Source organism: Sciurus vulgaris (assembly GCF_902686455.1).
Source record: "Sciurus vulgaris genome assembly, chromosome: 6".
NCBI classification, from domain to species: Eukaryota; Metazoa; Chordata; class Mammalia; order Rodentia; family Sciuridae; genus Sciurus; species Sciurus vulgaris.
Genome location: NC_136466.1, coordinates 76,272,020 through 76,298,682, shown reverse-complemented (window position 1 = coordinate 76,298,682; position 26,663 = coordinate 76,272,020). Strand labels below are relative to the sequence as shown.

The 26,663-nt window shown below is 33.8% G+C and overlaps 1 protein-coding gene across 2 annotated transcripts in view; it reads right to left on the bottom strand.

Annotated features, from left to right (window-relative positions):
• Positions 1 to 26,663, bottom strand: part of TMEM232 (transmembrane protein 232) — a 326,537-nt gene that overhangs the window by 10,794 nt on the left and 289,080 nt on the right. The window contains exon 15 of one of the 2 annotated variants that reach the window (XM_079143529.1): positions 7,420 to 7,489. The exons of the other annotated variant lie outside the window; for it this stretch is intronic. Coding sequence (XP_078999655.1) covers positions 7,420 to 7,489 — 70 coding nt within the window. The remainder of the gene's footprint in view (positions 1 to 7,419; positions 7,490 to 26,663) is intronic. 2 annotated transcript variants of the gene reach the window in all.

Genomic DNA, 26,663 nt, shown 5'->3' with positions numbered 1-26,663 from the left:
CATCCCCAAGAATGTGATGAGCTGTTTGCTGGGAGGCTGGTAACTCTGGAGGTTTCCATGGATAAGGTGGCATCTCTGTTCAGCCAGGGCAGTGACAACAGAACTGAGCACCACTCTCATCCCTAGGTTTCTCCATGAGGGCTCTGAGTCCATCTTATCCAAACAGATTTCGTCCTCTTCTCTTTTCTCAGCCTCTTCTTTTTCTGCAGCACCAGGGGCATGTTTTCTTTCTCCAGGTCTGTTTAGTGCTGTGTCATTGTCCTCTGAATGCCTTTGTTCTGCTTGACCAGGTTTGGGCTGTGCCTCCCCAGAGAGACAGAGATGGGCAAGGCCTACTATGTCTTAAGACATCCCTTTTCTCTGGACCCTCAGGTTCCACCACTTCCATGATCCCAGTGCAGAGATCCCTAACAAATAGGCCTTTTTTTTTTTTTTTTTTTTTTTTTCCCTCCAGTGAAGTAGATTTTTTTCCTCTTTGCTTAACATTGTTCACTTTAATATCAATCACCATCTATAGTGCTTTTTCATTTCCAACAGTGTTTGCCCATATTTTCCTAATGATTTAGGTTACTAAGGAAAAATAAAAACAGTTATTTGTGTATCACGTATTTGCTTTCCTTAAGTGGAATTTACATAAACCAAGATCAGAAGTCTGAACTCAAGCTGACCAGAACTTTGCCAAGGCTTTGAAAACCTGTGAGCATGTCACCTGTCACTCCTCCACAACTCAGTTCAGGAAACTCGATTTATCCTTACAAAATTAGATCTTAAGTAGAACTGCCTGCTAATTCTTTAATAGCATTTTCCCCAATTTTAATTCATTATTCTTAGGAACTATGACTCATCCTGAAAAGAAATTTTTCTTTTTTCTTTTTTTTTTTGGTATCAGGGATTGAATTCAGGGGTACTAGAACACTGAGCCACATCCTCAGCCCTATTTGTATTTTATTTAGAAACAGGATCTCACTGAGTTGCTTAGCACTTTGCTTTTGCTGAGGCTGCTTTTGAACTTGAGATCCTCCTGTCTCGGCCTCCTGAGACACTGGGATTACAGGCATACACCACTGCACCTGGCAAAATAAATTTTTCAAATCCTTAGCAATACACTTGATGATAACTTTAACACTCAGAACCCCACCTAGTCAAATTTAATATTTCAAAAATCTTTAAAAGAAGAGTTTAAGCCTGGGATGGTAATCCCAAGCGACTCAGGAGGCAGGAGAATCTCAAATTCAAGGCAAGCCTGAAGAATTTAGCAAGAGAGGAGGTTAAAAAGTACATGACTTTTATGGGTATATGAAGGGAAGATTTTTATCTTAAAACAATTTTGTTTTGCATTTGGGAAACCTGATTGGTAAAAGTAGTAAATCATACCTGAGTGTACATTCATCACTCTGTACTTATTGAAACCAATTATCTTGCTCAAATCATAACTGCTTATGTAAGACAATTTTATTTTGTACTAGGGTTTAAACCTAGGAGTGCTTAACTACTGAGCCTCATCCCCAACCCATTTTTTATATTTTATTTTGAGACAAGGTTTCATTGAGTTGCTTAGTGCCTCACTAAATTTCTGACAGTGTCTTTGAATTTGTAAACCTCTTGTCTCAGCCTCTTGAACCACCAGGATTACAGGCATGTGCCATGGCCTGACTGAAGAACAAGATTCAAAGTACAAATATTTACAAAACTGTTAAATGGAGCTAAAAAATCTAACACCAAATCTGTCTCTTTGGCAATGTTTTAAAAGCAGGTAAATTAAAAAAAAAAAAAAAAGAGCTCATTCTGAACTATTATTTTTACCATTACTTGTTCCCACATTAACAGTATTTTGTAACTAGTTAACTGATCTTTTTTTAGAAATGTAATTCCTATATTTAGAACTTTTCACAGATACAGTTCACTAGTGAGAGTCACCACATTGTTCTGCTCTCACCCCTCACCTCCAACTTCTCTAGCTGGGCACTGATCTCATTTCTGCCTAGCATGAGAAACTGTCAGTCAAAGGGAGACTCTGGGGTCCTTGAGCTTCTGACATTCCCAATGATGATGTCCCAGGGGCTCTGTCTCAGACATCGGCTTCCACAGTTTCAGTCTCAATTTTCTTTGCCAGCCAGACTATTGATCCAGTGGTTTCCATATATAGTTTCTGTTAAAAAGTTTCAGGTATCACTTTCATATTGATTACAGCCTACAGAAGCAATTTAGCTACACATAGTCATGGATTTTCAAATTTTATGTTCTGAGTCAAAATATCCAGTGAACCAGTTCCATTGAAACAAGTTTTTCCGTATTCCCAAACATAAAATTTTGTAGTCCTGGGCCATGCATAGTCTGCTGCCACCTAACATTACAGATTTACCTTCTACTGCAGTTTACTGACAATTTCCTAAATCAATTTATTCATTAGAGTCTGGGGTCTTTTCACTAATTCCTTTGTAGACACTAATTTCTGTGATTATGGCAATAGGATTGTGATGTGATTGAAGTTCAAAACATGTCAGGAGACACAGTAAAGGGATGTTACCCAGATGATTTTGACACAGAGAAGAATTAATGTGTCACCTGCAGAGGTGTGGCTCCAGAAACACCTCAGACTAACCTGGAAGGATGTGCAGGAGTTAGTGTAGAGTTACTGAGAAATGATGACTTAAGTGAGTAGCTGTATCCAGTGTCCTTCAAGGGACAAAACTGGGTGGAGAACAGGATTATTTTCATTTTGAATACATTGAATTTCAGAATCTTCTTACACCCATTGGAACTGGTTTTTTTACTGGGCTTGCTGTGTTGCTGTCATCCTGAGGATACTCCCCACCTCGGCTCCCTGTGGGGCCACTGCTTTCTATACCCAATATGCTCCAGTTTCTGATTTATTTCCTCATTCTGGGGAACACATTCTTAAGATACTTCCTCAGACATAGTGAATAAAAAGTAAATAACGTGAAGCCTGGTATATTTGAGGATGTCTTTTTTCCACTATAACATTTGATAGATTAGGGTTTAAACATATTCAGGAATCATTTATTATATGAACTGTCCAAATTACAGAACAGATTTAGATAAATTTTATATGAAATGTTGTTACCTATATTCCAAACATTATGAACCAAATATACTGAATAATAAGGAATACTTATAATTCTATTGAGGATATTAGTGTCCCTCAGTGTACTGAGGCAATTTCTCTGATGTATTCTTGCTTCTCGTGCTGATTATAAGTAGTCCAATACCTTCCAGATTCTCAGGCATTTATAGTATTCAGCTTGTTCTCTCTGGAGCTATATTGTTTAATATATTCATTGCTAATTTTCTCAATAGACAGATGCAGAAATCTCAATTAGCAAAACAAATGTGTGCTTCTTGCTCACAAAAGTCAGGTACAGTTTAATAGGAGCTCTCCTCCACCCAATGGTCCAGGAACCCAGTCCCTTTTCATCTTGTAACGCCACTAAAACAATGTAGTGGCATTCAGGTTCACTTTAATCAAGAAAGAAAGGTGTGAAGGAAATATATTAATTCTTAACTGTTTTGCTACAGAAATGTCATGCTGCATAATTCTAATCCCAGGTTTCTAAACATTGACCAGATTGGTATTTGGGTAAAATATTGCTTTGTCATGGGAATTATCCTGTGCATTGTAAGATATTTAGCAACATTTCTGGTCTCCTTCCCCTATGTGTCAGTAACATGCTCCACTGTGATGACCAAAGTCATCTATAAATACTGTCAAGGTCTTCTGGTAGGCAAAATTACCCTACTTGAAAATCACAACTCTAACCTAATGGCAAGGAAGTATCCTGAACAAATGAAGGAAGCATAGGAAATGTGTTATGATTGCCAGTGATCTCTGCAATGGGAAGTTTTGTTAAGTTTTCCCTTTCCTTACCTTTGCCATTTTCATAAGAAAGTATGTGGCAGAGATTTCCACCATGGCTCCTGATAATTGTTGCCTCCTCCTGTCCATGCTCATGTAATTCCATCTCCTTGAGTATGAACTGGGCAAAGAACTTGCATCTAACACACAGGCTATGATCACAGGGACAAAATGTCATTTCCACCATTAAGTGTGACTTCTGTCTTATTAGTAAACACTTTTTTTCTTTCTTGGCATTTATGCTTTGGTAAATCAAGTTGCCAAACAGGAGAGGCCCATAGCAAGGGAATGAGGATGGTCTATGGCTAAGAGTCAATACATAGCTGAGGTTCTTGAACAATTCACAAGGAAATAAATCCTGCCAATCATTTACAAGTGATCTTGGAAGGTGGGTCTTTCACAGTTTTCCTTCAGAGGAGATGCTAACCTTAGCCAACATGTTCATTGCCAACACATGAGAGATCTCTAGGCAATGAACCCAGTCAAGCCATGTCAGGATTCTTCACTCACTGAAACTGTGAGATGATAAATGGATGTTTTTTGTATGTGCCACATTTTATGGTCATTTCTGACATAATTACTTTGTAATTAATACAAAATACCTTATAGTAAATTTATTTTTGAGTACTATTTGGGTCCCTTAAATGTGCATTTGTCTGTAGTTCCTCAAATTAAAAAAAAAATCATTGATTTTTTTAAAAAAACTTTTATCTTTTATCTTTTTTCTTCTTTGTTTTTTGAAATTCCCTTAATTTTAATAGACCTCTGGAACTGTCTCTCACTTTACTTACTTTCTTGTTCTCATTTCCTTTCTCTTTGTCTTCAATTTTATCTTCCAAACCTTCTGTTGAATTTTTAACTTCTACTATTATGTTTTTAAATTTGTACTAACTTTTTCTTTTTATCCTTATACTATTCATTTTTAAACCCTTCATTTTTCATGGATGAAAAAATGTTTCATTTATTTCTCAGAGGATAATAATTATAGATATTTTTTAGACATTTCTTCTGTCCTGCTCTGTTTTAGTTTTCTCTGAGTGCTTTTTGCATTTTCTTTATTTGGGCCCTTGTCTATTATATTGGAGTCATTTTGTTCAAATACTTGGTGAGTCTTATTGCTCTATTAATATTTTAACAGTTTTAGTAAGGTATAATCAACACACATAAAATTGCACATGTTTAAAATACATAATTTGATAGTTTTTACATATACATACTCATAGAATTATCATCATATTCCAGCAAATTAAGATAACCTTAGCACCCCCCGCCAATTTCTTCAAGTCCCTTATTACTCGTTTGTGTTTAAGAATAAAATGCTCAAAACACAATTGAAAGCTCTGACTGGGTTGCTGGGCATGTTGAAAAATGGCTCTCATTATGGAGTGATTGGGTAGTGATTATATTAGTTACATATTGCTGTATAACAAATTGCTCCATAATTGGCAGCTTAAAGCAACAAACATTTATCTTCTCATGATTTTTCTGGGTCAGGGATTTGAGCGTGGTTACTTTTCAGGGTCTCTCACAGAGTAGAAGCTGAAGTGTTTTCAGGGACCTAATACATCTCGAAGCTCACCCTTGGAACATCCACTCACAAATGTATTTGCAGGGCTACTAGAAAGCCTCCTGTCCTTGCTGGTTATTGGTGAGAGACATCAGTTTCTTGACACTTGGGTCTTTCCTTAGGACAGCTCAAAATACAGCAACTTTTTTTCCTTCAGAGTGACTGAATGAAAAAGTTAGAGAGGGTCCCCAAGTCAGAAGCCACAGACATTTTATAAACTAATCTTGGAAGTGGTTTCTCATCATTTCTGCCACATTCTATTCATTAGAAACGAAGCGTTAAGTTCACACCACACTTGATGAAAGAGATTCCATAGGTCTTGAACATACAAAAGCCAAGGCTCATTGGAGTCCCACTACAAGAGGGAAGTCATTTTCTTGGGCAACCCCCAAAACAGCATCTGTAGCTTTTTCTCTTGTGCTGGAATCTGATAGACAATCTCCTGCCTGGGATGTGTCACTGTGGACTGTAGGGTGAGAAGGGAAGGGTGAACGTGAAAGTGCCAAAGAATGAAAGTAGGGGCTTTGTTCCCTATGAATTCTTTACCTTTATTCAGCATAACATCCTTGGAGTCTTTGAAGGCTTTTAAAGAGTAAAATAGTATGATCTGAATTCAGTTTCAAAATGATTGCTCTGACAGTTGTACAGATTGAACAAGAAATACTGAGAAATGTGGGACCATTTTTAAGCCAACTGAAATAGACAGTGGCAGTGAGTATGAGAGATTGGAAGAGTGGTCTTACTCAAGGAACAGTTGGTTTCCATAGCAACCATATAGATTTGGGGAAGGGGAAATAGGGAGATCTAAGCGATGCTGCCTTTTTCCTCTTTTCCTGCCAATAAAAGATTTCAGTGTTGCTAGTTTAGAGGAATTAATAGTATAAACTTTCCACTTCAGGCTAAACTACCAAGAATGCCTGAATGTGACTAGCCTCTAGCACTTTACTCCAAATGTTCTCAAATATGAAATTTATGGCACACTGACATGTTTCTGTGATTGTGAGGTACATTAAAATTATTTGGTGTTAATAGTAAGAAGAATCAGTCTGGAAATTATCCAGTTTTATAAAAAAGATTATTCTGGGCTTATTTTATCCCTATAATAATACTCTCACTCCCATTCTTTATAATAAGGTGCTTGAATGGAATTTGATCAATAGAGCTGCAACCAGCATGTGGAAAAATGAGGTATAACACAGAATCTATCATTTCTATGTGGAAATCTTAAGTAATCTAAGAGTTATAGGAACTAGAGTTAAGGATTCACTAGTACTCTTTAAACAGAAATAGGGGTAATGCTTTTCAGATTTCAGAATCTGAAAGCAGGCAGCCCTCCCTCTATATTTTTTGCTCCAAAGGGCAACATAGGTACAAGCAACATGCCTGATCACTGGCAGCACGAAATGGGTTTCTTTTCCCCTCCATCAGCTCTCCTATATTTTTAGTTAGTCTTTGCAGGTTATTAAAATATTTTTTAAAAAGATAGAAAAAAATGGTAGAGATTATATTTCATCCTAGAAAGGGTGCTTACTGCAAATAAGATTCTTTTGAGGAGAAAAGGAGAAACTTGGAAAGATTGGAAGGGCCCTGTTTTCTAAACAGAGTAAGAAAAAAACAACACTTTTCGGAGATATGAGATCCAGACAAAATGGAGAGGGAAAAAAAAAGTCACATCCCAACACATCTACATTAGACGAAAACCTGCTGAGACCAGAACTAAGCTGGGTACTTTGGTTAGCTTTATGCCACCTGCTGCAGATCTAAGTAGGGGCTTCAAGTAGCATGCAAATGTATAGAGAGGGACACAAACACAATTGTAAATCACAACTACAGGCAAGTGCCAGTCCTTCACAGAGCTTATTTCAATACCTGGAAAGTAGAAGAAAAACTTCAGACAATCTCTAAATCACTCAAGGCAAGAACATTGATATATCACCTCACACGTCCAGGAGAAAACAGACTTTTAAAAGTTACTTACTGCAGGGAACTGGGGTTGTGGCTCAGTGGTAGAGCACTTGCCCAGCACATGTGAGGTCCTGGGGTCAATCCTCAGCACCACATAAAAATAAATAAATAAAATAAAGGTATTCTGTCAACATTCAACTAAAAAGTATATTTAAAAAATAACTTACTGCAGGATTGGAAAGAAGGTACAGAAAACTCATACATGGTACACTCAACAGGATGTAAAATATAATCTATAAAATGGAGAAGAAAGTCATAAAAAGAGAAAATTCAGGAAAAAAAGGTATGAAATGAGGAAGACGGGTATGAAAACAAAAAGTGCCACTGTGATGGTTTTAAAATAAAAACAGAAAAGACTATGAAAACCGAATATGTTGGATGAATTACCAATCTGAGAAACTTTTCAGAGTTCAGAAGAAGGTATGAATTAAAAATAGAGGGAAAAGCATTAACTAATATGGGATAAAGAGCTGTTAAACAACCTAAGTATTATTAATTACAAAAACCTAAAAATTAGAATAGAGGTGATATTAAAAGAAGTGACCTCAGAAAACTTGTTGAACTCAAAAATGACCCATTAGGTATCTTGAAATAACTTGATACACCAGTTCAGAAAAAGAAAAGAATACTCAAAAAAATTTAAAGACAAAAGCAAAATTCTACAATTTTGAGATAGAAAAATAATTAAATGGAAATAGTTATGTAAGCATGAGTAAAATCAGCCTTGAATCTCTCTCTTTTAATATAAAATGGTAAAAAAGAGATGTAAAATTTTTTCAAATACTTAGAATAAATTCTTTTTCTATGCTTCCTATAAGTACTTACATTAAGAGATTAATGATGGAAGTAATTCAAAGGTTATTAGTACTTTTAAGTAAAGAAGGAAGAGAAGGAGAGAACTAGTAGTAGCAGCAGAGGTAGTCTTAGTAATAACATTGAGAGAAAGCCATGTACTCTAAGCTCTTTGAGGACAGTAATCTGTGGTTCCAGATACTAACATCTAGCCAATATTTTTAAAAAGTCTAGCAGTGAATACTGAATAAAATTAAACTCCATGGAAATAGCTGTTGTAATTTGCTACAAAATTGAATAAAAGTAGAGTGCTTCTTAAAGATAAAATTATAAGGTGCATAAAATGATTTAATGATATTAATGTGTCTTCACCATGAACATTATGGTTTTAAAGCATGAGAAAATGGAGTGAAAAGAAGTAAAACTTTGTTACATTCCCCTGTCTTACATGGAGTGAAGAAAGGATCAAAAGAAATATATGATGCAAAATTTATATTCTATTACTGATTTATGATAATTTTTGACATAATGCTTGTTTTTTGAAAATGTGAAAATATTCGTAAGAATAAATGAGACCAATTAGAACAAATTCAAAAATATTTAAATGCAAATTAAAGGACAACAACAAAAAGAATAAGTGAGGATATAAATCTTCCAAATTATTAGGCTAAGTTAAAATGAAAAAAAATTCTAAGTAGGAAAAATGCACAGCAAAAGCAAGGATTCATATAAAACATAACATAAAACATTCAGGCATAAGACAAGATATATAAATTTTAAATTTATGTTGCTAATTCCATAAAAGGTAACAAAAAAACTAAAGTAAGTGTAGCTTTTAAGAGAATGATGAAATAAAATGACATAAAACTTAAAAGAGAAAGAGAATGAAGATGATTTTTTTAGGAAATTCTAAACATTAAAATATCAGAAGTTACAATACTATTTTCAGAAAAAGAAAAATTTAAGGAAAAATCATTGTACAGTTCAAAGAGGGTAGTTTTATATTGACCAATGGTACATTTCACAAATGATATATTCTTCATTGAATATTTTCAAATACACTTAAGATGACTAAAAGAAAATATGTCAGATTTATATTTTAAAAGATGTGATTACAATTTGTACTTTCATAGATCTCTATGGGCATGAATACATAACAGGATGAAAGTGAATGGATAATGAAAATTCCTCTGTAGAATAAAAGAAATGTAACTTTTTAACCCCTTAACTGTGAAGTGAAATGTTACTTCTTAGTTCTTAACATTTCTGTATCATTTCATATGTCTAATCCCTTTTTTAAAAATTTCTTTCTTTGTTTTCTGAGATTGTTTTCTATCTAATTTGTTCTTCCCTGAAATTATATTATGCAGCTATATGAATTTACTTACTACCTTTTGCAGGAACTTTTTAGTACCTGTTTACTTTGATTCTACCTTTACAATTGCTTGATTAACATACCTACCTGAATATCTTAGTGACAGCCCAAACTTAGTGTATCTAAAATTTCTTTAGTCATTAATTAAATAAATATGTATAGAGAACCTGCTGTATGCTGAATTTCATATCAGATTCTGGGACTACATAGCATATTCTTGCCTTCAGAACCTTCTAATATTGCCTTCAGAATCCCTTCTTCTTTTTTTTTTATTGTAAACAAATGGGATACATGTTGTTTCTCTGTTTGTACATGGCGTAAAGGCATACCATTTGTGTAATCATAAATTTACATAGGGTAATGTTGTTGGATTCATTCTGTTATTTTTTCCCTTCCCCCCAGAATTCCTTCTTCTAATATTTCTTTTTCTTGTTCCCTATTTTGGCAAAATGATTTTCAACTTCTGAATTACCTAAGTTCAACATCTCTAGTGTTTATTTATTTAAACCTTGCTCTGCCTTTTGATTTTCACATCTAACCAAATAGACTCCTGAAGCTGCATTTTCAAGTTCTTTTTGTTTGTTTTTCTTTTGCCACATCTTCTTCATTCCTTCAACTCTGTGAACTACTCTCAAGTTTCATCTCTCTCACCTTTATTTTGAAATTATCTTCTAAAAGTATCTTATAGTTTCCAAACCTCTTCACTTTTGATTCATCTTATAAAGTATTGACAGTTCTTTTATGCTAAAGTAGAACCTTCGGATTCACCCTCACTCTTCTAGACTTAGCAAAAATTCAGGCAAACTATGAAAATTAGTCAAAAAAAAGTTTATTAACTACATAACATGAGCACCTACCAATCAGATTTTCAACCAATCAGAACAAATGTGAGATGCAAACAAACAAAAGCAACTGCCAGGGCTTCCCTGCACTCCTTGGTTGTACCCACCCTCACCTGGAAGTCAGAGATGTTCTTGGAGCAGAGACTGCAACATGTTCACCAGAACCCTGAAGGTGTGTCTTGGACACACAGTTGGACCCCATTTCCAGTTCTCCTAGGTCCTGTCAGTGGAATAAGTATGAACCTTCTGAGCTGTGTTAGTTAAGCAGGTATGGTTAACTAACTCTCTTGGTTATCCTCATTCTGGCAGTGACCTGAAGGGCTTCTGAAAGAGTGGAGCTACAGAATCAAAGAGTCTAGTCTTTTGCATGACCATATTGCATGCCTTCTGAGAAGGAATTCCACACTGACTGTGATGGGTCTAAAAATGCATGCTTATAGTGTTAAGCCACTACTGATTTAGGGGTTCTTTCTTTAAAATTTGCCCTTCTTTGTCATCATCCCCTATTTCCTTAGCATCCTGTATCAGCTTCACTAGGGAAGCATTCAGCATATAATCCAGATGTATTTTGTTTGTGCATTTCTTTCTTTCTTTAAACTCAAAACTTCTTGACAGAAGAAAATTCTATTTCCAGAACTTAGTATGTATGACTGAGGCTACTTCCTTAAATATGTCTTTTAGATATTGCTTTTATAAATGAATCCTATTCTTTTATGATATATTTCAAAAACTCTAAAACTTAGATAGCCCCTCATTGTCTAAAAAGAGAAGTTCAGAGTCTTAAATTGCTTTGCGAGTCCCACTATTTTCTAGACTAAAACTTGGTATTTTACCTCATTTTCACTTCTTCCTCATTCAGTGCCTTAAATTTTTTCTAGTCCTTGTTTTTAGTAATTTCCCACAATCTCCGGCTTTAATGATGTTGTTTATACACTTCCTGTCACATAGAATGACTTTTTTCTTTTTCTCCATGTTTACATGAAGAATCCAATACCTTACTATCAATTAAATGTGTCCTAATTTTTTAAGCAGGAATTTTTCTTTCCTTTTTAGGAATTCTTATGACTCTTTACCTTCCTTAGAGCATTTATTGTTTATAATTACTATTTATGACAGGTATTTATGAACAGTGCTTATGCATATTTAGTATTTTAAAAGCTCACTTATCCTAGTATATTTCCCAGTATGTCATCTTTTCCTAATCACAACAATATATGTTTTATCTCCTTAGAGTTTGTCCAATAGTTTACTTAAAGGAAAACTTGTATACAAACAAGTGCTAAAACACAAAGAGACTCTCCAATTACTACTGTTGTTGACTCTGGCTAAATAACTCATCATGTTCTAGCAAGAAAAACCATCACAGACCCTCATTCAGTTTAGATTGCTTTCTTACAATCACACTTCTAATATAAAACTGGTAAAAGAATCTTGACTTTAAGAAATAACCTGATACAATCTTTACAATTTTAGTAGAATAACAATTGCTCCTTTTCTCACAAAACATTACATGTACTTAAAAAATACAAACAAATATTACTTAAATTGATTTCATATCAGTAATTTAGATAAAAAATAAAATATTAATTCAATATTACATAGGCAAAATGTATTTTGTATCACAGACAACTGATGTAAGTTTGACTCACTGTTTGGTTAATATCTTCTAGCTCCTTAGTTTCACCTCAATACCCCTTTCAATTCTGAACAGAATAACACAGTACACTTTTATTTGAAGAATCCATCCAGATTGCTTAAATTTCCCTGGGATTGATTTTGCAGCATCTGAAGTACAGGTAGTATTTTGTTCTGTGTGCACGCAAACAAACCCTGAATTGATTTAAAATGAGCGAGGTCAGTGTAGATCAATTTAGGCCAGGGTGACCCATGAGGAGATGCAAATTAGAATTCTCCAACTGAGACCAAAAATAGATTTCTTCAAATCCTCTCTGAGCAAGAGAGAATTCTTAAAAAGGAAGGCTATAAAAATTCCAATATTTCTATAGCAATATGTGTAAAAGGAAATGGAAGAAAGAAAAAAAATATTTAACCAAAAGAATTTCCCAGTATACAGTTTACTGTTTTAATTCTTTATGTTAATCAGTTTAGGAGCAAAGACACCTTAGGAAGAACAAGTAAAAGGGCAAACTACTAATGACTTTATGCCAAATGTATTTGTCATTCATGATTTCTCCTGCATAAGTGGTAAAGTGAAGTCTTCTATTTCAAATAGGAGTGTTGTGTCTGCAAGCACATATATAATCCTTTCAGTGTGTGTGGTGCTTCACAGAAAGCTTCCAAATGAAGTGCCTGGAAAACCCAAATGGTAATCTCTAAAGCAACTGCATCAAACACTGAAGCTAGCTTTATTTAAGCCAGGTTATTATAACATAGTAATTACTTCACCAATAGCATGAAGATCACTGCTGTGTCTTGTTGGTCATTTATCTTAGAGGAGGAAAATTATGTGACAACTTCTTTTGCAGCACAATAAGTTGGTTCCTACAATCCATTATAACAAAGTTGTGGATTTTCCCTTTCTGAGTGCATCAGGCACAAGATATCTGACTTTAAATCCCTACTGTACACCTTTAGAACTCAATAATAAGGTACTTGTTCAGACAAAAACTCATCCACAGACATATTTTCAGTTTGGGTAGAACTCAAGAGTCATGCAGTACAAGGATTTTAGCTTCAGCTCTGCCACTATAACAACATGGGCATAACAACATGTTGGGTATAACAAAATGGAAGAGCTTCAATTTCTTCATTTGAGACTCTCATCTGAGTCATTATTTCCTTTGACTCGGAGCCTTGATTTCTTCTTCTGAGTTATCCATCTTGGGTTGCTCAATTCTTTCACTATATCAGTTTTTAACAATCCATTTTTAATTCCAAAAGCAGAGTTGGGTAAAGTGGTACAGACTCGTTATTCGAACTACTCGGCGGAAGAATCACAACTTTAAGGCCAATCTGGACAATTTAGTGAGACCCTGTCTCAAAATGAAATAAATAAATAAATAAATAAATAAGGGCTGGGGATGTACCTCAGTAGTAAAGTGCCTCTGTGTCCAATCCCCCAATACCGGGATGGCGGGGGAAGATGAAGAAATAAAGGCCAATGGTCAATGTTATAAAGCACAACACTTAACATAGTGTGACATAGATAAGGAATATCACCAGGATTAAAAATAAATTACAAAATGATGAAAAAATCAGTTTACTAAAAATTAAAATGAAGTTGAAATGTGTATGAATCTAAAAACTGCTGGAGAATATAAAAAAAACAAACTAATAGAATCGAAAGCAGACATAGACAAATCCATAATTATACTTAGGTACTTCAACAATTCTCTCTCAGTAATTAATATAACAAGCAGAAAGGAAATCAATAAGGATACAGAAGCCTGAAATAACACTGTTAAAGAACTTTATGTAATTAACATTTATAGAACTTTCTAACAACAGCAACAGAATATAAAATATTTTTAAGTACCCATGAACAATTTATCAAATTAGACAAAATTCTGGATCATAAATCAAATCATATCAAATTTAAAAAATAAAAATTACACAAAGTTTACTCTAAGACCATAGAAATACAATAAGTAGAAAAAACTAACACAGAGATATCTGAAAAATCTCCAAATATTTGAAGTTAAACTATACACTTTTAGATAACCTATGATTCAAAAAGGAAGTCAAATGGAAAGTTAGAAAATATTTTAAATAGAAAAAAAATGACAAAACAAACAAAACTTTGGGCATGTAGTAAAAGAAGTACTTGGAGGAAAATGTATGCAGAGAAATATTTAACGTTAATTTTATCTCAGAAAATTTTTAAAAATCTTAAAAGAGTAATCTATACTTCTGCTTTAAGAAACTGGTTAAAAGTAACTTATACCCTTAGAGGTAAAGGGGAGCATAATGAATAAAGGTGCATTAATGAAATTGAAAGAAGAAAGACAATAGACTAAATGGAAACTAAATGCTTGCTTTTTGTAAAGTTCAATTTTTAAAGGAGACTATGCAAATGATCAGTATTCGAATAAAAGAAGAAACATCATTATAGAACTTACATTTAGGAACAAGGTTGTGGCTCAGCTCAGCAGTGGAATGTTTGCCTAGTATGTGCAAAGCCCTGGCCCCCAAATATTACAATCATTTTCATGCCCATCACTTCAATGATATAGAATAATGGCTGAATTCCTTGAAAGACATAAGACTATCAAGTTTGTTCAAGAGGAAATAGGTATCACATAACTCCTAAATATGTGAGAAATTTGATTCATATTTAAAATCATTCCAGTGACACAGATTGACTATCTCAAATATTTAAGGAAGAAATAATGCCAATTCTATAGGATTCTTCATGAAAGTGGCACATTTCCCTTCATATCATGAGGGCAGTGTTGCCCTGAGATACAAACCGGAAAAAGATGTTTTGAGAAAAAATTACTGATCACTATTGCTTATGAACATAAACTTTTTAACAAAACAAGAGCAAATCAAATTCAGCAATGCATAAAAAGGATGATTAATTATGAGCAAGTGGGTTTTATCCCAGGAATGCAGAACTTTGTCAGCACTGAAAAACCAATCAGCATAATTAACCATATCATTTGACTAAAAAGGGAAAACCTTCACACAATTACTTCAATAAATGCAAAAAAAAAAAAAAAAAACTCTAAACAAAATTCAATAGACTATGTGGTTCATTCATGATTAAAACAACAACTCTTTGAAAATTAGAAATACAAAGGAACTTCCTTAACTTGATAAAGAGCATCTGTGAAAACCTATGGCATACTTTCTACATGATGGTGAAAGCTGAATGCTTTGCCCCCCTCAAATCAGAAACACAGCAAGGATGTTTGCTCTTACCACTTCTATTTAACACCGAACTGGGGTAGGGGAGAAACTTGTCAGTGCAATAAATTAAAAGTAAAAATAAAAATTTAAAGGCACAAAGATAAAAATTTATTTGTAGTTGTTAGATTTATTTGGTGAAAACCATTTGAAATCTACAAGTATCATTTGATCTAATAAGTGAGTTTAGCAAAGTTACAGGAAAAAAGGTAAATATATAAAACCCCATTGTACTTGTATATTCCAGTAATAAATAATTAGAAATTATAATTAAAAAGATTTATAGCAGCAACAACATGAAAAAGTTAGATGTAAATCTAATAAAAAATGTGTAGGTTCTATGTATAGAAAATTATAAAACACTGATAAAAGCAACCAAGACTAATCTAAATAAAAGGAGAGACATACATTGCTCATGACTTGGAGGAGTAAATATCAAGAAAATGTACAAATTTTAAATTGATCTAGAGACCCAATACAATTCATAAATTGTCAGAAGGGTTTTTATAGCTAGCTGTAGCTAAATGAATTATAGAATTCACATGGAAAGGTCATTTCAAGACTTAAAGAACTATAATAAACGAGTAAATGTGATATTAACATCAAGATAGAAAAATAGATCAATGGAATAGAAAAATATTCCATAAATATACCCACATGCATACAGTCAAATGTATTTTTATAAAGTGAAGATGTAATTACAATAAATAAAAAATTGTCTCAAACAAATGATACTGGAACAATAAAATTTCCATATGCAAAACTTTTACACAACCCTTTCATAATATAAAAAATTAACTCAAAATGATTCTAAATTTAAATATAATAAATTATAAATAAGCTAAAGTGATCTACTTCTACAAGAAAATAAGAGAAAGGAGAAATTCTTCCTGAGTCAGACAAGATTTCTTAGTTACTATACCAAAAGCAGGACTCATTAAATTTTTTAAAAACTATTTCTCTGTGAAGTATAATGCTAAGATAATTTAAAAATATGCCACAGACAGGAGACAAAATTCGCAAAACATGTCTGATGAAGAATTTATTTATGCTATGTAGAAAACCTCAAATATTATTAATAAGATTTTTACTAATAAAAACAATAAAGTGGGCCAATGATTTTACAAATGAAGGTATATTTTTAAAAGATGATATATGGATGCTAAATTAATACATGAAATTTGTTTAAAATAATTAACCATTCAGAAAAGTTGATTTAAAACCATGAGATACACAACATACCTATGAATGACAATACATAACAAACTAAAAAACAAGTACTGACAGTAACAAATTCTGGCAGATGTTCCTGATGGAAAGACAAAATGGGAATGGCAATTCTGGAAAACACTTTGTCTGTTTTTTTATGAAGCTTCACATACATTTACCATCCAATCCAGAATTTTACCTCTAGAAATTTAAACAGATGAAATAAAACTCTGGTTGACCAAAAACCTTTATGTAGATGTTTATGGTGACTAGTTATAGTCACCCAAACAAACACCTGAAAACCAAATATCCTTGAATTGATATAGGGATAAAAACTTGACATCTGTAGATGATTAAATATTATTCTGCAGTACAAAGAATGGTTACTAATACATGCAACAACATGGATGAATCTCAAATACATTATTTTTAGAAAAGGATGTCACCTAAATTAGAACTTAGCTGCTTTAAGTTAAAGAGAAATGCAAGTAAGACTTTCTGATGAAAATAATGGTATGTTTTAGAGGGAACTACTCCAACTTAAAAATAAAAAGACTATAGCTACCAAAGTGAGGTGATAATAAATAATATACCTTCTAAAGTTTATATGCATGTTGATTAGATAAGGTGACAAAATAATCATTCACATATATATGACTATATAAATGAAGAGTGTCTTTATATAAGTTCGATTATAAAAATTGTACTTTTTTGCCTGTGTTTTTCTAAAAAATAAAAGATATATTCTATTAATTATATATTTAAGGTTCTATGCATGTTCATTTAAATTTTTGTTATTTTTATTTCACCTCAAATGAACCCTTTGATTGTATTAATTCTCTTGTGTTGTTTAATTGTGGGAATTTTTAACTGCAGTTTACTTTTAAGTTGGTGTTTTTCTTTCTCTCTTCTCCATCCTTTACTTGTTGTCCTCCTCTTTCACTTAATTTGCTACGCCTTCCCCAGATCTATTATGCTTCCAGGTTGCCCCAGTTTTCTAGTACAAAACAAGGCCATGAGCTGGCTGTGTGGCGCTGCTGAGCTTGAGCAGTATGAGGCTACTGCAGGTCCCTGAGCTAGCAAGATGCTTAGCTCAGTTCCTGGTTTGGGGGTTACATCCACTGTGTCTCCTAATTTCCTAGGAATGCAGCCTGATACAGGCACAGTCTCTGGCAGAATTAGTAGTAGTCATCTTCAGCCCCTTTACAGGAGAGATGAGGAGCTGACTAAAACTGTGCTCATGTGTCTGTGACCCTACACTTCATGTGGAGTGCATTTATTCTCCAATAAACCGTAGAAACTGAACTCATGGAAGTCTCTGTGATTAGAATTCTGGTCACCATCTTTAGCCCCATTCACCACTTCATTACTTCCCATTTCTTTTCTGGTTTTTATTTATGATTGTTCTTTTCTCATTTTATATGACTATGAATTTTTAATTTTAAAAATATTTTTATATTCTTCCTATGTGTTCAAAGCAGTTAGTGAGATAGAATGCTCAGGGGCTTAAAGCGTGAATTTACTGTGTTAGCTTGGTAAGTAGCTCTGGTATGTGAAAAACTCCAAATGAATATTTGCTAAACTGATATGTTAAAAATCATATCTAAAATGAAATATGATAGTTATATTCTACTGAATTCTTTTCTTTTTCTCTTACTTTCAGTATTTTGTAGTGCATCAAATCAAAATGAATGCCTGTATTTGGGTAACAAAAATTAATTGTTTAGAATGAAAGATCTTCATGCATCCTTGAGAAAACCATTCGATAGCATTTTTAGAAATTGATCTAGACTCATTTCTTTATAAGCCTTGTTATTTTACATACCTCCCTGTAGCAAATACAGAGATTAAAGAGTACATTTTATGCTACTGCCTTAGAAATGCCAACTTTCTACTATTTTCAACTGTATCAGAAGCAATCTTTGCTCCCTGATATTTGGAAAGTACAACTGCCTTTCGACCATATGGACCAACTCTCATTTGCAATGAAGATTTTATTTTCTGACTCATCAGCAGATTGGTGTCGCTCAATGTTAAAAGGCTAACAAAATTTGAAAGACATGTATCACTGGATTTGATCTTGAAAATAAAAATTAAAGTTTTTGTTTTTAAATCTGAGAAATAAATCCCACTTTCTGCCTTATAGTAGTTAACTTAAAATATTATAAAGCATGCTTAATGACCTTTGAAATTAGAAATTGAAATTAGTTAAATTACTTCCTAATTAAATTAATTCATTAAAAATATTAAAAGCTCTTTTAGGAAAATGCTAACTCATAAATGTAGTACAAATGATAAAGGTAAAAAAAAAAAATCGTAATTTCAAAACCATGATAGCAACACAAGAAATATTAGTCAAGAAGCATCCATGTATATTAAAACTAGTGAGAAATGTTTAATGGGAAACAAGAGGTTTAGGAGTATCAAATTATTTCCTTAAAAAATTAATTAATAATAATGGGATATAGAGTAGCTTTATAGAGGAAAATTCTATTAGATATTCCCCTAAATAAGTCATGAAAATTAAAATCTCCAGTAAGAGAACAAACTAATATCATCCCTGATATGACACACTGACAAGGACACATTGCATCTGTGCTTTTCTTGCCAAAGATGGATAACTTCAAACTAATCATGATGAAAAATTAAACCCAGGTTGAGCTTCATTCTGCAAAGCAATTTCCTGTAGTCTGTAAAAATGTTAAGAAACACAAAGAAAGGTCGAGTCATGGCGCCAAACAGATGAAACAAAGGAGACAGGACAATCAAATGCAAGGTGTGACCCTGAGCTGGATTTTGGACGTAGAGGGAAAAAAGCCATAAAAGAATTTTAGGACAGTTAGAAAAATGTAAGCATGACTGCAAATGATGTGATAGCATTGTATCACTTTTAATTTACTGATTTCAATCATTGATCTATGGTTATGTAAGAGAATGTTCTTTTGAGATAAAACACTGAAGAATTTATGGGTAAAGAACATGATGTCCAAAATTTACTCTCAAATGGTTTAGTAAGAGTTTATATGTAATGCAATATACACGTGTGTGTGTGTGTGTGTGTGTGTGTGTGTGTGTGTAGACGGAATAAATAAAAAAGCAAATGAAACAAATGTTAATTTTTGAATAAAAAAGCAAATGAAGCAAATGTTAATTTTTGAATCTGGGAAAAAGTATATGGGTGCTCTTTTCACTACTCCCTACTTTTCCTATGTTGGAATTTGTATCAAAAAAATAATCTCAAAACTACTATGGGACGTGAAACATTTATTCCACAAAAATATTTCTGAAAATTCTTACATTTTCTCAAAACATTTGAAACATCACCTTTAAAGATATTTTGCCACTAGAGGCACACACACAAACACACACACACACACACACACTCACTGCTATGCATATTACATTTGGATATTTATTAGATATCTTAAACTTTGTGTTATAAACATATTAAATGTATTATTCTTGTTCATTTTTCCCTGCTTTTCTCTTGCTCACCTTCAAAACCTTTCATTCTAAAGAAAATATGGTATACAAACACAATGGAATATCACTCAGCCATAAAGAGGAATGAAATCATGGCATTTGCCAGTAAATGAATGGATCAGGAGACTATCATGCTAAGTGAAATAAGCCAATCCCCCCAAAATCAAAGGCCTAATGCTTACTCTGATATTCCACTGCTAACACACAATTAGGGGTGGGGAATAGAAGTTCATTGAATCAGACAAAGGGGAATGAAGTGAAGGAAGTGAGGATGGGCAAAGGAAAGATAGTAGAATGAATCAGACATAACTTTCCTATATTCATATATGAGTACACAACCAATGTAACGTCACATCATGTGGAACCACAAGAATGGGAAGTTATACTCCATGTACGTATAATATGTCAAAATACATTTTACCATCATGTATATCTAAAAAGAACAAATAAAAATTCTTTTTAAAAACTCTTCATCCTCATTTGAGTTAACTGACAAAATTGTTCTTCTGACTGAGTCCAGTTGCATAAGACTTATTTCCAAGGCCCTGTGCCCACTTTTTGTGTATCTCTAATTCATTAGTAAGTGTTAATTTTATTTGCAAAACACTCTTCCCTAACTCCACTACTCCTGCCCTCCCTAGGGAGCTAGTTCCCACCTGGTTGTCTATTTCCGATTTCCCTTCACTCTAGTCTTCCTTCTCTCCCTGAGGCTAGGCTCAGTAAATCTCACCCGGGGGCCTTTGTGCTTGCTGAGTTATCTGAAATAACTCATCCTCAGGTATTCATATACCTGTCTCTTTCCATCCTGCAGGTCTTATCTCAAATGTCACCTACTCTGAGAGGCCTTTCCTATTCCCCTTTTGCAAAGAAGCTGCACTCTAACTTTCTATCTGATTACTTGAACTTTTTCATAGCAATTTTCACACACTGAAGTTCTAGTTATTTTTCTTCCCCATTGAAAGGGTCATACGAGAAGAGAACTTGCCTGTCCTTTTCAATCTTTATCAGCTAAACACAGAGGCTGACAAATTTTAGATACTTAATAAACATTTATCAAATCAGTAAAAAAAGAACAAATTATTTGTGAATGAGTGAAAATGAACAGAAGTTACACAATAAATAAAGCCTTGTATTGTTATTTCTACTGCATAACACTATCTTGCTACTCTTTTGCTTTGTTAGCAATTTGGGACTATATTGATGCTGGCTGCAAAGTCAAGATGCTGAGGAGAAGAGCTAAGTGCAAAATCTTCAAGTCTGAACGTGTCATCGCAGGGTCAGACTAAGTCTGGCATATAGACTTATGGGTGCTTCCAGTTTACTCAAAATGCCATTAATGGGTAGATGGTTGTAATGGGAAGAATGCCATAAATGTAAGTGGAGACCTGGGAGCCCAGCCCTGCTAGCATATGATGTGCCTTTTAAGCTCAAATTTATTCACCTGTACCTCAAAGCATCAGTTATAAGATATAAAATTCTCATAATTTTAGACATCATCTTTGTTTAACGTGAGAAATTTGATACTAATTATATGGGGAAAACATTTCTATACTAAAAAATACATGAAGAACTTAATATTTTGAATAAAAAAGAAAACTGGAATAACATAAATTACCATAGCATTTGGAAATATCTCGTATTTAAACCTACATATATATCAAGAATCTTCAACCTATCTATCTAGCTATCATGAATGTATAAAATTCTACACTTCCAGCTCACTAAACTGCATGCATTTCCGAGAACCTAGAGACAGTAAATCAACAGTGGAGCATGCCAATGTCTACCCTGGCAATGCTCACACAGGAAGCCAGCCAGAACCTGGGACTGGTACCCATAAGTCAGTTGAACCTTAAAATAGACAGTTTTTATTGAAGAAAACTGAGGCTATCTAACAAATCACACCAAGTAAAGCAGTACTAAAAGATCTTTAATGTGGATACAGAGTGAAGAGCCATTCTTAATTTCTGGTACTGCTTTAGTGCACTGTCAAATGAATATGCTGATAGACAAAGACACAGGAAACCAGGTCAAGAAGATCAGCCTGTTTGGAAAGCTTGTTCTGATAAAATATTATATCAGTGAAGCATCAAACTGGAAGTCCCTCAGAGCTGTGGTTATGTCCAGCTTTCTATCTGTCACTGGGACCTTTACCTGACAAAGTTGTCACATTCTACTTCTTAAGCCACTCCATCAGTGTCGTCTATGATTGGTAGTTAACATCATATGACAAGGCAGGGTCTGTGAAAGGGTGGCCTATAGCCTGGCCACTTTACCAGCACTGATGGTAAGCTGCTTATTATTTCAGCTGGATGCAGTTTCAGAATAGGGGTCTAAATGTATCAGAGTATTATTTTTTCCCCTGGGATTGTATTATTTAGTCAGTAAAGATTTTAATTTTAACTGGCTATTTAGAACACCATTTCAGTATTTGGGTATATAAATAAACATTTTAAAGTCTTGCTTTTAAATTTTTATAATTCCAGCTGAGCATGCTGTTGCAACTCAAGTAACTCGGGAGACTGAGGAAGAAAGATTGCAAGTTTGAGACCAGCCTCAGCAACTTAGGGAGAACTTGTCTCAAAATGAAAAATTAAAAGGCTTGGGAATGTAGAAAGTGCCCCTAGGTTCAATCCTCAGTACAAAGAAAAGTTTGATAATTGCAAAAATCTAATGACTTCTTTTTAACTAAACTAAAAGCTGCAGCCAGTTCAAGAGAGACAAGTTCATAAAAGGCACAAGTATTGGTATGAAGAAAGAAAAAAAGTATTATCACCAATAAATTTTGTACATAGAATATAGATACCCACCAATAAATTAGTAGAATTATTTATTTATTTATTTGGTACCAGGGATTAAACTCAGGGCCACTTGACCACTGAGCCACATCCTGAGTCCTATTTTGTATTTTATTTAGAGACGGGGTCTCACTGAGTTGCTTAGTGCCTCACTTTTGCTGAGGCTGGTTTTGAACTCTTGATTCTCCGGACTCAGTATCCCGAGCTCCTGGGATTACAGGCATGTATCAACACGCCCAGCTAGACTTAATTTATATGGTTTCTATGCATATAGTTCATATATGACATAAATCATTTACATTACCAACAAATAAACAGCAAATGAAACTTTTTAAAATAACATTTACAAAACTACAAAGTATCAAATGTCTTCAAATAACACTAAGGGGTTAGAGATGTTGATCAGTGGTAGAACACCTGTCTAGTATAAATAACACTAACAAAAAATGGTTAAGACTTTCATACTGAATATTGTTAGAATGTAAAGAACACCTCAGTAAACTGAGGACTACACTATGCTCATGGACTAGAAGATTCAATACTATAAAGATAGTTCTTACTTCAAATTACTTCCTAGATCCAACATCAAAAATCTGATGCTAAGATTTGTGTGAAAAGTAAAATATCCTTAAGATTCCTAAGACAATCTTAAAGTAGAAGGCCAAATATTTTATCATGATTTATTTATTATACAATTTAGAAATTAAGGAGGATAGTATTCGTAGAATATATAGAACCAGATCAATGGAACGGTAGACAGTCCATAAATAAACCCACTTATACACAGCTAATTGATTTATGACAAAGATGATCTTGTCATGCAACCAGGGTTGGATTTATTGACTCTCAATAGGGGAGGGAAATTTTGATGCCTGTGAAGCACTATTTATAAAATTTCATTCCTCATAGATTGTAGTTTTAATTATGAATGTAAGCTTCCATTCAAATGGAGTTAAAAGTTCTTATTCATGCTCCTATCTGAAAAAAATATTTTTTTAAAGCCAGGGATATATAGGCATACACATATGTATATACACATATACCCATATACTTATAAATGTATACACATAGTCACATATGTATGTATATATATAAAACAGTTCTCAACACACTGGGCAGCCAACAGTAAAGAACTATCACTCCCTAATATGAGAAACCAGTGAGACCCAACCATCCAAGCTTACTGTCCAAGGAAAATCATTAAGTTCTGGTGCTTAGAAGGAGAATCTAGAGAGAGCTCAACAGGTTGCCTGAATTGGGAAGATGCAGTTGGAAGTATAAGGCGGTCAAAGTGGCTGAAGTTTGTAGGGAAAAGAAACAGAGAGGCCAGAGTGTTCCAGAGAGAGAACTCTGGAGAGGGCACAGGACCCATTCAGCTGAGTTCTAATCAGCATGTTCATTTGAGGACAGTTCCAAAGATCAGAAAAGTACACTTAGAAAAAAATTAGAGAAAACAATACCTGGTGTTCATATGGAGCCAAAAATAATCCATTTCTAGTCAAAGTGAAAAATTGAATTAAGTGGAATATTTAGGAAGACATTGCCTCAGTAGTGGAATAAAATTAGATCTAAGTTAAACTTCCCTTGGCCCTGCCTAACAAAGATTAAAACTGAGATCCAAAAGAATCTCTTTCCAACATATCCAACCAACTATCAGAACAAAGCTCAATGACAAGGTGAAATTCATGTCTGATAACCAGTAAAAAAAATTTTAAAAAATTCACAGGCATGTGAACAACTAGGAAAATATATTCTATAATGAGAAGGGGAAAAATGTCAAAACTCATCTACTAGAAACATGGGTTATAGAATTACAAACAAGGGTCTGAAAATAGTTATTATAACTATTTCCTATGTATAAAGATGCTAGGAAAAAGACTGAATTTATTATACAGAGAACAAGAAGATATTTAAAGAAGAATCAAATGGAAGTTTTATAAATAAAATAGTGAAATGTTGCATATGAAAGACATTTCTTGTATTAATGAGAGAATAATATTTCAAAAGAAAAGATTAGTAAACTTAAAGATACAGAAATAGAAAGTACAAATTGAAACACACAGAGAAAAAGAGAACCACTAAAAATAAAAGTAACACACCATCAGTACACTGTTGAACAATTTCAAGTAGCTGAATATTCATATAACTGGAGTATCTGATGCAAGGGAGAAATAGGGGAAGAAAAAAATTGAAGAAATAATAGACAAATTTCTTCCAACTTGTTAAAAACTATCAACCTACAGATCCAATAAGTTTAGCAAATTCTAAGCAAATAAGTAAATAAAAATCTTTTAAAAAGTAAAGTTGCATCAAAACCTATTATAATCAAATTACTAAAAAACAAGGTCAAAGAGAAAAATCTTAAAAACAACCAGGAGGGGTAAATAGACAGGATGCACAGAGAAACAAAGATGAGAGTAGATTTTACCTACGGAATGCAAGACAGAAAGTAATGCAAGGGAAGACAGTGGAATGATATGTTTAATGTATAAAGTGAAGCCCAACAAAATACAGGCAACACAGAGTTGTTTACCAACAGAAGATATCTTTCAGATTTTAAGCTGAAATAAGTCATCTTTCAGTCTAAGAAAAATTTGAAGAATTCATCAACAGGAGACTTGAGTATTTTTGTACCACAAGAAACACTGAAAGAAATCCTTTAGGGAAAAAGAAAAAAATACCAGACAGAAATGTGAATTATACAAAGGAATGATGAGTACCAGAAGTGATAGCTGCTTGAGTAAATGTAAAATATTTTTGTGCTTATTATTTAAATCCCTGAAGAAGGCAACTAGCTATTTACAATAAAAATAATAATATATTTGTGTGAATTATTATCAATGTAGAAATAAAATTTATGTCAAGAATAGCAACACAAAGGCCAGAAGAGGAACAGAAGTACAGTGATTTTGTGTTGTATGTGAAACATTATACTGTTACTTGAAAATTAACTATTACAAGCTAAAGATGTAAACTATAACCATATAGCAAGAGCATCAATAACAAAAGAGTTGCAGTTAATAAACTAACAATATAATTGAAATGAACGATAGAAATGCTCAAATAATTAAAAATTAGTTTAAAGATAAGTAAAAAAGAATGAAAAAGAGCAAAGAACAAATGGAGGATGAATATGGTATAATTAAGCCCAATCATATTAATAATTACTTAAAATGTATATAGTCTCAGTATCCCAATTCAATGGTAAAGATTGCAGGGCGAAGGAAAAGACCCACATATAAGTTGCCTGTAAGAAACCCAGTCTTAACCACAAATAGATTAAAAGTAGAAGGTCAGAAAGCTGTATGCCATACTAGCGTAGTCATATAACACATTAACATCAATTAAGAGTGCTGGAGCAGGGTATGAAAGTTCATAACTCCATAACTCCAGGACATGGGAGGCTGAGGCAAGAGGACCACAAGTTCCAGACCAGCCTCATCAACTTAGTGAGGCCCTAAGCCACTTGGGGAGTCCCTGTCTCAAAATAAAAATTAAAAAGTTCGGGGGCAGAGAGTGTCGCGAGCAGTGAGTAAGAGAGGAACCAAGTTGGGCTCCAAAAAGTGGATTTTATTCATGCAATGCACACTCAACATTCCTAATAATAGCAAGTTACAAATACATTGAAGATTCGCTCCCTTGTTCGCCTAGAGTCCAATCCCCATGGACTTCTGAACGCGACTTCTCTTAGCCAAGAAGTCAGTCAGCAAGACTGAGGGGATTCTTCTCAGTCATAGCCTCTTTCAGCTCCTTGGATGTCTTTGGATGTCCTCCGGTGTGCGATAAGCCGGAGACTGGGTGGCAGTCATCACTGTGGGAGAGTTGATCAGTCGCCTGGCCTTGGTGACAATGGACGATCAGCAATCAGTGATGGAGTGGACAGCAGCCA